This window comes from Channa argus, chromosome 7 (genome assembly GCF_033026475.1).
Source record: "Channa argus isolate prfri chromosome 7, Channa argus male v1.0, whole genome shotgun sequence".
In the NCBI taxonomy this organism is placed as follows: Eukaryota; Metazoa; Chordata; class Actinopteri; order Anabantiformes; family Channidae; genus Channa; species Channa argus.
The window spans coordinates 11,160,582-11,173,839 of NC_090203.1; the positions used below are offsets into that span (position 1 = coordinate 11,160,582).

Here is a 13,258-nt window from a genome sequence, read left to right on the forward strand (position 1 = left end):
AATGAATCTTGTGGCATGTGTTCTGTAAAACAAAATTTATGTCTTAGCATGGTAACTAAAAAAAATATTGGATTAAAAGATTTACTGTATTGACTGGCAGGGCCTTAACCTGGCTCCTAATTAGTAATTTATTAAATTATGGTGCTATGAAAGAAAAGAGATTTAACATGTCACCAATCATAGCTCCAGCTGTGAAATACTGTACTGGTGTCTTGCAAAGACTGTGCTATTATCTGTTGTAATGTCAAGTGGTTTCAGTGCTTCATCATCTTAAGACATTTTTACTTGCATGTTTGAAATTTTCATTGTAATGGGGCACACTTACAGAAAATGTCGACATTTCTAAAAAAAATCTAAATGCATTGTAATTACAATCAATCTGAATGGAAGAGGAACAGGCAGTGTTTGTGTGTATGTTCCACATACGGGAATTTAATTTATTTCATTTTTGCACCAAATCATTGATGTGTATTTTTTATGAGGTTAAAAGTCATTTGAGGTGTGCTTGAATCTGAATCTGTGTGTTGATTACCATGGTAATATGTCATGTTTAAAGTAGGACCAAATATCTGTAGTAGGAATAAAATGATAAATCTTACATGACATGGGTGTTTGCATTTTTGTAAAGTAAGTGTGTGTTTGTGTGTCTTCGAAAGAGCATTTGTGCTTCTGTCATACCCGACATCAGTAAAGAAACACAAAGACAAACACAGATCAAAACCAACAACATATATTAAAGTTAACCCCAGTCAGATGTTTTATAATTACAGCATCATTAACAAAAAAAAGGCTAAAACAATAAAACATTTCCAAAATGTTTCAAGTTCCACATTAGCCATAAACAAACACAGGAAAAAAATTGACACCGTAGAGAAGCACCGGCCTCATCTCTTGCTACAGATGAACAGAACTCATCTCTTCTTGTTCCAGCAATTTTATCTACATGTCTTCAGATTCTAGTCTATAGAGGCCAGATCAGTCACCCTGTTTGGATGTTTGCATAACAATTTTTGTTCAAAATCGTCAGCTCAGAGTCAAAGATTGTTTCATGATCACATCTGATGGCAGCTGTGTTGGCGACTTTGAAATAAATTACAACTTCAAATGATGTCTGGCTTTGTTTGTCTCTACTGGTAATGTGTAAAGTGCAGCATTTACCCAATATTTTAAAAACAAAGCTTCAAACAAAATCCTTTGCATACTGCTAAATTAAAGTCATTGTACAAACAGAAAATTAAAACCTTTAATACGCGGTCAAACATATATCATAGGTAGCCAAAATCTTGACTACAGCAGCTTGATCTTTCTTCAGCTGAGTACACCTATGAATTACGGTGAACCTGGCATGGCAGAAAAAAAATCAAAAAATATGAATACAACTTGAATGTCACACTTGTTGAGTGCTGTACAAACTTACTGTTCTTATATTTTTTTGTGAGTGCAATATAACCTGTCAACAGAAGGGAGAGTAAGAAGCACTAATGACAACCCTAATTATTCAAAACAAATGTACTGGCTGCATGCGTATCCAACAGTAGACACCATCAGGATTATTATTCCTTTACAATTCAGTATAGATTCATATCAAACATTTATAAAATCAACATTCAGAAAGCAACTTGTGATTTCAGCTACACAATCTTAATTAAAGCGCAAGTGACATTCTTTCTTATTTGTCATTATAGGAAAAGTCCAGCATTTTGGGAAACACACTCTCTGCCTTTGTTATCAGGCAGTGATTGACACCACTCTAAAGCTTTTATGCAGTTAAATTAGCATAAAGCCTCGATGAGGGGGAAACAGCAAGTCCAGTAATAAACTGTTCCTACCAGCACATATAAAACTCCCTAGTTGTCACGTTATATCTGTTAGTTTAATCGGCACCATGGTTTATTACTTTGGTTTATTTATGGAATAAATAGACAAGATACAACAAGCTTTAGAGGTGCTGGTAGGTGGATCCCCACAGTTTACAGTCTTTATGCTTAGCTAAGCTAACTCACTGTAGATTTCTGTATATGACAGAAGTATTGATTTTCTCACGTAACTCTTGCAAGGCAGCAAATAAGCGTATTTCTCAAGATGTCAAGCCCTTCCTGGCCGGTCCTAATGCAAGTGCTGAAGAGGGTAAAAAACAAAACAAAACAAAACAAAGAAAGATATGTTAAGCAATAAATAAAACATAGTGGAAAAACTGGAGAAAAGAAAATCTTGTTTAAAACCGTGTTTAACAGCTGGGTCATTATCTAACTGTCTTTGTTTGTTTTACACCACACACATACAGTATACCAGTTATGTCTGATAGCTGGGGTAAATAACAAATCTACTTTTTGTTCTACATGATGTGTTTCCATAAAAATTCATTCCTCTGTGCCCCCATTGTCATTTTTTATCTAATAATACTAGTTTCTGAAAATGGTTTTATTCACGTGCTTAGTTATTCTACAATCGTCTACAGGGGAGCAGAGACTGACTTTATTCTACGCGTGAAATCACCCAGTAGAAAACCTAACCAGATTTCACTGCTGTCATCTACTCTATTCTACATCTACTCTAGTTTTACTACATATTTAAGTCCCTTTTTCTCATCCGTACGCCCATCATTTGGTTAAACACAAAAGCTTTGTTTGACCAATAATTTATACCAGTAAAAGTCAAAATAATAATGTACGAGATGCTTGTCAGAACAAGAAGTGTGACGTGTTTATCAGTCTAAAATGTAAAAAAACTAAACAAAAAAAGATACATTAATACAGCAGTAGATATGTTGCAGTCGTAGACAAGCCCAAAAGCTGTAATTCTTTTCTACACCAGCAACGACGTTAACCAGAAAGGACTTTAAGTGTCTGAACCATGAATTCCATCAGGTTGACATCAGCTCCAAACTAATGTCTCCACAGTGTCCCCACAAAACAGTCCAACAGAAAATAACCAGCACTGAATAACTTAATTCCATATTTGATACCAATTATACAAATATCTGAAATAATATGTTACTACCTACTGCACTGTCTAACTTTATACTGTTTTTAATCTATAGAAAACAATGTATCCTTTAATATAACCCGAATGCAGCATGTGGTTGCCTTTTATGATACAATTGTGACCAGTGTGCTATGAAAGTAAGACAACATGTCACAGAACTTAGTGGAATCCACTTTCTGGGAAGTTTAGTTAAACTGTAGAAGTTGAATAAATACTGGTTCCTATTTCCCACCTGTCTTTTGCTAACTAAGCTACAACATTTTATTCAAACTGTGTTCATTCTGTACTGTCTGCTCTTCACAGTTGTTTTAAGTTTCCAGAATATTTCTTTCATTTTTGAAGTAGACCTGACATGTAAACATATCAGAAATTAAGTTTTCATGTAACACACACAGTCTTTCAAAAGGAAATATTATTTGTTCAATGCATTTACTTGACTTGTCTCTTGTTGACTGTTTTATGTAACATTAATATGGATTGTCCAAACAAGTTTTAAAGTATTTATTCAATCGTCATCAAACGGTTAAAAATGGCTTAGTTTAAAATTACCTCCTAATGGAAAAAACATGGCCACCCTAAGGTTTTCTGCTCACCGAGTACTGTACAGCATTGTGAAATTCGCTGATAATATTTCACTTTCCCCTCTGAGATATATTTTAGTTTTTTGTAAAAATTTCCAGTCTTTTTTACATCCCTTTTCATGTCACAGTTTAAGTTATGAGTAAAAATGAATTCCAGTTGCCTCTTTGTAAAATCTAATTTTACATGTTTTCATCTTTGATCAATATATCATTGAGGATGTTTTATAGTTAATGTATGCACCCTCAACGTTTACTTTTATAAACTGCAGAGTCAATATGTACTGTACGCATGCCATCAGCCCTGAGTAGTTCGGGCTGTGAGCGGCTAATGCATATATTTTTTTGTGTACATTGTGTGTGTGTCACTCTGTATTGTTGACACTATAGGGGGGTGGGGGGTCCAGGCTATGTTCAGATGACGGAGTCGGGGTCCCTGGCAGTCCAGAAGAGGGGGTCGGTGAGGCAGGGGGCTCCTCTGAATCAGAGTTCTCTAGCGAAAGGTCATCAACCAAAGCTCGGCGTCCACGCATCGCCAGGGGTAACGGGACACGCCTGATAAAGAAGAGAGAGGGACAGTTACAGTATGTCTGGCTGTGAATCCAGGTAGGAAGCAAAGTTAGTTCTGTTACTGTTTTTGTTCTGTAGTTAAATGATTAATTATGAAACTCTCTGATTCAAGTTCCAAAGTGGCATCTTCAAATGTTTTGTTTTAGTGAGCCAGTTAAAAGATTTACAATCATATAAAATATAATCATATAAAAACAGAAAATGTTTAGGTTTTCAAAGATCCAGAATTTTACGTTAAGAAGGGAAGTAGTTTACATTTTAGAACATTTAACACAATTTGTTGCAGCAGCAGAGTAATTTTTAAATGCCCTACTGTAAAACATGACTGAACGGCACCTTCAATGGTTTCTAAACCCCTCACCCTTAAAATTATGATGTCTTTAGTAGATCATAAGAATAACCACAGAGGAAAAAGCTAAGTTATTATTATTCAATCACTTAAACTGAATGATAAGTTGGACATGTTTCGAGTCTTTATCATAAGCTAAGCTCACTGCCTCCTGTCTCCAGCTCCATATTTACCAAAACACACCTGCAGTGCTTAAGATTCTTTCATTTAACTTTGATGTTAAAGATAATGTAGAACTATTCCGTTATATTGTTTATATTTAAAATAAATGAAATACTCCACACCAACTTGGAGTTGGGAGCAATAAAGTATCTATCTATCTATCTATCTGAACAACAAAACCTTTTGCCAAATATCCAGCATATGTATTACACAGATGCATTAAACCTTGACCTCCACAAGCAAGCACACATAAAAAATAACACACACAGTAACATACTTATCTGGTCTCCATTCAGGGATGCTGAGTGTTGGTTTGACGCAGACAGATGGACAGTAAGTCACAGTTAGATGGACACAAATGGATGCAACAAAAGAGCAAAGCAAAACAAATCAATTGAAGTTAATGGGGGGATTGAAAACAAACAAAACAGCAATAAATTATGAGTGGTTGTGCATAGAATACACATGCACACACACGCACACATGTCCTTACCTGAGCTGACTGCGCAGGGAGGAAATTTCTCGTGTCATGGTCTGACTGTTATCGGTGAGCTCCTCCAGCTCTCTTTGCAGCTTCCTCTTTAGGGCATTGCTGCGAGAGTTCTCCTCCTCCACCTCCTCCAGTTGCCTCTTCAGCTGCTTTAGGCGGGCCATCGACTTATCCAGCTGGAAGTGGGATGCAGAACGATGGGTAAAAAGACAAAAGAGTGCTTTGCAAAAGTAGGTAAGGGCGAGGCATGAGATTGCAGAACGACGGCAACATGAAGAGAATGAAGGGAGCCTTTGAATGAAAATGAAAGTTTAATCTGGAAACAAGAGCAATGATAGAGATAAGGATTAAATCCGGTAGACTATTACTGATGATGCTTTGGGTGGAGGGTCAGTGTCTCTGCTGTGATTGAGGGATTTATTTTTTGGAACACACAGATGCTGAAAGGGATTAGGATTAGATTGGACTGATCTGAATAAATCATTCATTTTAGGATGATTTTTCAACACTCTCCTTGTGCCCTAGGACACAATTAGAGTGGCATTGACCACCAACAAATTATTTAATGCTCTGTTCTTGGCTATATTACAGTGTGTGGGCTCACCTTAACTCATAATGTCAAGATAATGTTAATTTTCTTACCTGTTCTCTGTACTGGTCTGCATGTCTCCTCTCGTCCTCTGCCTGCATCATTACTTCTTTTAGTTTCTTTTCGGTCTTTCGTACCAGTTTGTTGGCAATGGCTCGTTCCCTTAGAGACACAAAAGGTCATTATTAAATGCACCACATAATTAAAGACATCTATCAAGGTCAAACATCACCTTTTAATTTTAGGGGCAGTCAGATGAGATAAGACTGAAAACCTAGAAGTCTCACAAGTGTTGAATTTAATTTAGTTAGTAATTTCGAGTTTTGTTGTCATGCTAGGCTTTCTTTTTCTTTTGTCCTTTTGGCTTATCCTGTGAGTTCAGGGTACAGGCAAACCCTGATTTGGTTTTTACGCCAGATGCCCTTCCTGATGCAACCCTCCCCAATTTCAGTGCCGGTCAGTTGGTGATGGGAAATGGCTGTTGGGGGTTCAGTGTCTTGCCCAGAGATACTTCGACATATAGCCGGGAATTGAACCACTGACCCTGTGGTCCGTGGACGACTACAGCCCCCCATGTTGTCATGCTAGGCTTTGTGTTGGCAATATGGTGATCAAATTGCTGCCTACTGAGAATCTAAAGAGATAAAAATTAAAAAATGTTTATTACATTTTACTATTGATGTAAATGTAACTCTAAAAATAGTAAACATTTATGTACAAATATGAAGAAGTATGAATTGGTATTTTGGTCTTAACTTTTAATTTGTGCTAATGCATGCATCTGTTTCACTCACTGTCTCTCCTGTTCCAATTGCTCCTCCATTGACTCTATCTTAGCCTCCAGGGCGGTAATGCTGAGCTTGTGCTTGCCTCTCACCGCTCCTTCCATTTCCCCAAGCCGGGTCTTCAGCTCCTTGTTATGTCTCTCTAGCTGCTCTCGAGCTGCCTCCGCCTTCTGAGCCAGAGTCCTCTCGCCCTGCAGCTGTACGGTCAGAGTCTCCAACTGGACAACAAGCCAGCACAAATGACAATGTGTCATATCATGGACATAGAGAGAGAGTAGTGGATGTATGTGTCTGCAAGTAGAATTGCTGTACCTGTAGAGCAGTCTTCCTTTGTCTTTCTGCAAGCAGTTCAGAGTTAGTCTGCTCCTCCTCAAACTCCTCTTCTAGCTGACTGACTCGAGCCTCCAATCTTCGCTTCTCTTCGAGTAATGCGGTCCTGGACAAAGACACTACTTTAAGTAATAGCAAAACAAAAATGGCCACTCATCACGCATCAAAACATTGAATGACATAATGCTCTAGCAGTAAAGCCATACTAACTTTCCAGAACTGCTGTTGACCATCTCATCAGCCATCTCATCTCGTTCCTGCTGAGCCTGTCTCCTCTGTCTGTCTGATACAGACAGCTCCTACAAATACAGGCAGAGTGTTAGTGACATCATTAATTCCCATTTTACATTCATTTTTTGCTGGTTACAAACACGCACCTCAGTGAGCTGCAGGACTTCTGCCTCCAGGGTTTGGATTTTCTTCTCGCTGTCTTTTGACTGGGCTATCACCTCATCCCGAGCCAACCTGCTCTCATCCAGGTCACGAAGAAGTTCTTTCATTTGACCCTTAGACAAATAACAATACATTTCAAAACAGCAGTAAATTGACAAATGTAGAAGATTAATGTTTATGAGTGGGATAACTCCTCTTTTACCTGCAGCCGCCGCAGCTGCTTCACAGCCTCCTCTTTGCCACGGTTGGCTGTCTCCAACTGGGCCTCAGCTTCCTGCAGCTCTGCTTCCAGACCCTTCTTGGCTGATGCAGCCTGAGATCGCTGACTCCTCTCCTCCTCTAACTGGATCTCCAACTCTCTTAACTGACATAAAAAGGGGGCATAGAAAAAATGTGTGTGATTTGCAGATTAACAGCACTAACACCTTTTGTGATTTCCTCCACCCTTCCCCTTTCTACCTGTTTGCTGAGCACCCTCCTCTTCTCCTCTCCCTTTTCTTCATTGGTGCTGATCTCCCTCTCAAACTGAGCCTTAAGCGCCTGTAGGGTGACCTCCAGCCTTAGCCTCGAGTTCTCCGCCTCTGATAGCTCCTCCTCCAGTTCCTGCGTCTGAACTCGCAGGTTTTGGGCTTCTGATTCTAAGGTCCTCCTAGTTCGCTCCAGCTCATGAACCTAAAGCAAAGGCAGATAGGAGGCAGTGACTTAAAGAGGAGTGAGAGAGAGAAATAACAAAGGAGTCCCAAGACGAATACTCTTACATTCTTGCCAACATCATCCTGCTGGTTTACAAGCTGTTCCATTTCCATACGAAGCTGCTTGTTGACCCTCTCTAGCTCCTCCTTCTGGTCCTGAGCATCCTACGCACAGAAAAACAGATGATTAATCACACAATAAACACAGTCACAGATACAAATCAAACATTCTTGTATTCTTTGGTCTTTAATAGTTTACCTGCAGAGCTCGAGACAGTGCCAGATATCTGGTTTCCTTTTCTCGGCTGTCTGCTTCTGCTCTGTCTCTCTCCTCTGCCAGCCGAGCGCTCACGGCCTTCTCCTCTGCCAGACACTTAGGGGCAGAGAGAAGGAGGCAAAGTTGAAGGGCCAAGGGAAAACATTTCAGTAATATTAACTCAGCTGCATTTTGCAGGCTGTGCATTGGAGCACAAATTTCTTACCTGGTCAAACTTCTTCTGCCTCTTCTCTAGAGCTGTGCAGTTCTGCCTCTCCCTCTGCAGGGCCAGTGTCATGTCCTCTATCTCCTCCCTGAGTCGCTCTCTCTGCCTCTCCACTCTCTCCTTCTCCTCCTCCTTCTGGCGCTCCCTTTGGATAGCGCTATCCAGCTCTCTCTGGAGCTTCCTACGCACCTCCTCTCCAACTTCCACCGCAGTGTTTACCTCCTCTGATTGCTTACGAAGCTCTGCCAGCTGCATGAGGAAGCAGAGAGCGGTTTATCTGACCACTGAAAATAAAATGTGACATTTGCATGTGCTGACCTCTTCGTCTCGCTTATGATTTGTATGGTTTGGACTAATATTACTTAATACATATTCAAAAATAAAATAGTTCCAGAGGTAAATAAAGCCTGTCTGGGTCTCTGAGTTACCTGCTGAGTGTGAGTCTGGATCTGTCGGCTTAGCTCTTTGGCTCTTTCCTCCTCCTCTTCAAGTCTCTCCATCAGTCCATTCTTCTCCTCCTCCAACGCTCGCACCCTAGAGGCCAGAGCCATCTTCTGACGAGTTTCATCCTGCAGCAATTCCTGAGAAGAAGTAAAGAGTGTCAGCCTAAGTGTTTCTGAGTCAGAGTTTGCAGCCACCTGCTCATTTTAAGAGGAGAATTTTCTTCAAAGAACTGTACTTATTCCATCATCTAAGAAAGGAAAAGAAATTGCCAAAAGCCAAAACCTGACCTGACCCCCCTATATGTCTGTATGTGGTTTGGTTTGTTTGTGTTTTACCTTTGCATCGTGCAACTGGCTCTCTAGGCTGCTAACTTCTTTGGAGAGCCGAAGGGCTTTGGTCTCAGTAGAGGTCAAATGGCCGGAAAGAGATTCAATCTCACACTGGAAGTGACAGAGTAGAATAGAAAGTTAAATTCATTATCAGAATTAAAATAAAATACAAGTTTTATCTGTTCTGTTGCACCTGTAGCTTGTGTATACGCTCCTCCCTCTCCTCTCTCTCTCTGTCAGCCTGAGTCAGACGAGCGCTGACTTCCTGCAGCTGACCATCCGCCCTCTTACGGCCTCTCTCACTCTCCATGCGGCTTGCTTGGAGACTCTTGAGCTCAGATATCAAATTCTGCCTCTCTTCTTCCAGTGCTGACTTGGCCTTCTCTAGGGATTGACGTGTCTGAAAGATGAAAACGGACGATGATCCTTAAATGACGCTGTGTGTTTACACCAGTATGTGTTTTTGGTTGTGTGTGTTTTTGGTACCCTCTTGCTGTTGTCTAGCTGTTCTTGCAGGCTATCTAGAGCAGCACTGTGTTTCACTCTGAGTTCTGATAACTGAACTTCATGGCGGCGAGTCTCCTCTTCAACACATCTCTGGAGCTCACCTAACTCTGCCTCACGACGAGACCTGTATAGAAAATATGTCAAAGAAGGATGAAAATGTACAATAATAATTTTCTTTTATTCTTGTTCTTTCATACTGTTTTTATTGTCATTAACCTAAGCTCTTGCTGAGCAGCTGTGGTGTCCAAAGTGTCCTCCAGCTCAGTTCTCAAGGCCTCCAGTTCCTCCCCGAGATCCCGTCTCTGTTTTTCGGCTCTTTCCCTCATGCCTCGCTCATTCTCCACTTCCTCTTTCAGCTCAGACACCTGGGACATGGCCTCCCTCAGTGCTCTCTGAGCTTCAGCTCGACGTGCTCCCTCTTCCTCTAGCCTGACCAAAACAAAGAATGCATAATTGAGGACTGTAGTATGAAAAATCCAAGAATGTATTATGTTATTTTGTTATCCTGTGTCTCACCGGCCCTGTAAGATAGTGATTTCCTTTTCTTTCTGAGCCAGACTTCCTCTCAGCTCACCAGTCAGCATGCCCAGGTCTGACAGTTGCTCCTGGGCCTCCACCGACTCGCTCTCCATCCTCCTCTTCCACTTCTCCTGCTCCAAGCGACCCTGCTCCTCACGCTTCAGTCGCTCTGCACACAGGGGTGAAGCAAGTTATGCCCAAGTTTGATTGTGAAATTTTATAGTCTACTCACTCAGACTGAACAAATTTAAATTGTGATAAGTGTCTCAGCTTTATGTCTCTCTCTCCCTCTCTCTCTCTCTCTATATATATATATATAACCTACACATACATAAAAAATCTCAAAAAAATCAAAAGTAAAAACATATACATTCAAATATATATTTAAGCTAAATCTGTGTGTCTGCATCAAGCTTAATATAAAAAAAGTTGTCACAGCAGGATTTTGCAAGAAGGATATGTCCCTACATTGAAAATGCAATTAAATTATACTTATATTGCTCAGTGCCATTAGGACATTAGGACCATTACCCTCTAGATCAGCAATGACAGCTTCCTGTTTGTTCTTAAGTTTGTTCAGACTTTTTGTTTTCTCCTCTTCCTCTGTGAGCTGGTCAGTCACCTCACTCAGACGCTCCTCCAATAGTTTCTTCTCCTGCTCAGAGCAAAATAACAATCTTGTGTTAAGATAATGAAACACACATTAAAATATCCTAATCTCAGATTTAATGTGATGTCCACCTTGCTGAGTCGGTCTTTCTGCTCCGCTGCATTCAACAGGTCAGTTTCCAAACTTTTCACTTTTGTCTCTAAGGTAACCTTCTCCAGCAGGAGGCGCTGTCTAGCACTTTCCTCCTCCTCTAACTGCTCCTCCAGGTCCTGACAGAGAGACAAAACATCAATTTAAATAACATAGTATATATATATAAATAACAAACATAGTGTTGCAAGAGAGAACAAGATAAGGATAAACATCTACGGTAATATCATTTTGGTTCTAATATAATCACGTGTGGCAGGAAAAAAAAGTATCTCTCTGACCATTATATTCTGCTGCATCCTCTTCTTCTCATTGGTCAGCTGCACACCTCTCTCCTCTTCATCCTCCAAACGACTCTCCAGCTCGCTCAGCACTTCCTCCAGCTCTTGTTTCCGACTGGCCAATCTTGCCCTCATCTCCTCCGCCTCTGCAAACAGCTCTGCCTCTGCCTGCAGCTGGTCAGCCAACACTGCTTTCTCCTCCAACAGCTAGAACACCATGAACACAAGAGTGATAAGAGAACCAGTGATTCATAGCAAAGCAAAGGGGTTTTCAGTGGGACCTCTGCGAGAACCAGAAGGAGGTCTGTTTACCTGAGCGTGTTTCCTGTCCAGTTCAGTGTACTCCTGCTCCACAGTGGTGAGTGTATCCTTGGCTTTCTGTAGCTCGGCTTCTCTGATCTGGATCTCCTCATCCTGCCGAGTCACTTGCAGTAGGGGCTTCACCTGGTAGGCACACAACATAATGTGAGCTGGGATGCGCATGACTCTTTCTACATTTTTATTGTATACTACATCAATACTGTATATATAATATACAAAATATATAACTGTTATACTCATAGTAATTTTTTTTAAAATTCAGATTCAAAGAATCTTGTTGATAATGGGGAAATTTCTTAATTAACATTCATTAGAGCAGCCAACAATAAAATCAAGTAAAATAGAGCAAAATAAACTCAAAAACATTAGCAGTGTCTGCATTGCATATTTTAAGGCTAATTAGTGTATTCACAGTACCTTAGTGAAGAGCCTCCACCATTGCCAGTTCCTAAGTTTAAGATAAGCAGCACAGTTCCTCTGCATCACCCTCAGAGCACTCAGCTGTTGCTGTTTCTTCAAAAAAGCTCTGAGAAGTAACAGAAAAACCACAACTTAAAATTAAAATAAAATTAACAACATACATTTGTATGCATGGGTAACCTTTAAAGTGATTGGCAATGGTATGAAACAAATGAAATGTCCACTATTGTATTTATCTAAATATATTTATCTAATCCAATGTCTAAATATTTTACTCACAAATTAAATGTGCAGGCATTTGACAGAGTCATTAATCAAAATCAACAACTTTATCAATACTTTGAGCTTTGGCTCAACACTTGACCTATGTTTTATTGTACCTTCCTATACGTCCCTGTATATTCCTCTGTTCCTCTGACATTTACACTACACAGTAATGCGGCAGTGCTAACACTGGATAAAAGTCATTGCTAGAGACACTTAAGGACTATTGAGGCATTTAAAACATTTAAATTTAATATGCAATAAAGTGTGTTTTTCTTTAGAAATAATGTGCTTTAGTTTTGTAGACTAATCACACAATAATTAATTTATAATACTTTTTCATTACTTCTAATTACTTAAACTCTATTGTATAAATTTAACTTTATTATTTATGTCATTTAAAGGTTTCCATATGCTGAGCCAAATACCTGTCAATGGTGCTGGAATTTCTAAGTCTGATAGCGACAGACAAAAGATTAAATATTAAAGCTCCTTTAAGTGTGAAATACCAAACGTCCTCCTAAAGAGCAACAAGCCAAAACTTCTTAAAGAGAGCCAGCACCACTATTATATGTTTGCCTTTGCCTTTGTCTATGCTTTTAGTTTTGTTAGGTTAAAAATGATGTGACTTAGTTTGTTTGTAGAAACAGCCAATTAATATAAATTATTAATATCAAAATACATATAATAAAAATAAAACGTGCAAAGAAGCTTAGCACAACTTTAACTCAAATAATCTGATATCTTTCATACCTCTCAATGCTTACTCTTTATTCTCTTTATTATTATTCTTACTTGCGGGCGAGGTAGCCCCTGGCAGCGCTCTGGAAGCGTATAATAGTGTCAGTGATCTTAAGGTCTCTCTCTTCTTCCAGGTGACCCAGGACTCCAGCTCTGAAGAAGACTTTACTCTGACCCACCCTGAATAAGTTGTGATCCAGCTCCAAAGCCCTGATCTGAATGAGGACACAGCATTCACGTAACAGTGACTAGTTAATCCAACATTAT

The 13,258-nt window shown here is 39.7% G+C and overlaps 1 protein-coding gene across 14 annotated transcripts in view; it reads right to left on the reverse strand.

The window, feature by feature from the left end:
• Window positions 1-714: 714 nt before the first annotated feature.
• The window catches only part of myh14 (myosin, heavy chain 14, non-muscle), a 28,965-nt gene continuing 16,421 nt past the window's right edge, over window positions 715-13,258 (reverse strand). For 10 of the 14 annotated variants that reach the window (XM_067509861.1, XM_067509864.1, XM_067509865.1 and 7 more), the window contains 25 exons: window positions 13,046-13,206; window positions 11,984-12,092; window positions 11,558-11,689; window positions 11,246-11,452; window positions 10,946-11,083; window positions 10,736-10,859; window positions 10,202-10,373; window positions 9,902-10,114; window positions 9,665-9,809; window positions 9,372-9,578; window positions 9,185-9,289; window positions 8,834-8,986; window positions 8,406-8,654; window positions 8,183-8,296; window positions 7,990-8,088; window positions 7,691-7,903; window positions 7,434-7,595; window positions 7,216-7,344; window positions 7,049-7,137; window positions 6,821-6,944; window positions 6,518-6,726; window positions 5,777-5,885; window positions 5,138-5,310; window positions 4,922-4,945; window positions 715-4,118 (listed from right to left, as the gene is read on the reverse strand). In XM_067509861.1, coding sequence (XP_067365962.1) covers window positions 3,929-4,118; window positions 4,922-4,945; window positions 5,138-5,310; window positions 5,777-5,885; window positions 6,518-6,726; window positions 6,821-6,944; window positions 7,049-7,137; window positions 7,216-7,344; window positions 7,434-7,595; window positions 7,691-7,903; window positions 7,990-8,088; window positions 8,183-8,296; window positions 8,406-8,654; window positions 8,834-8,986; window positions 9,185-9,289; window positions 9,372-9,578; window positions 9,665-9,809; window positions 9,902-10,114; window positions 10,202-10,373; window positions 10,736-10,859; window positions 10,946-11,083; window positions 11,246-11,452; window positions 11,558-11,689; window positions 11,984-12,092; window positions 13,046-13,206 — 3,750 coding nt within the window. In that variant the 3' untranslated portion in view covers window positions 715-3,928. The other 4 variants (XM_067509863.1, XM_067509874.1, XM_067509871.1 and 1 more) reach the window with 3 other exon arrangements.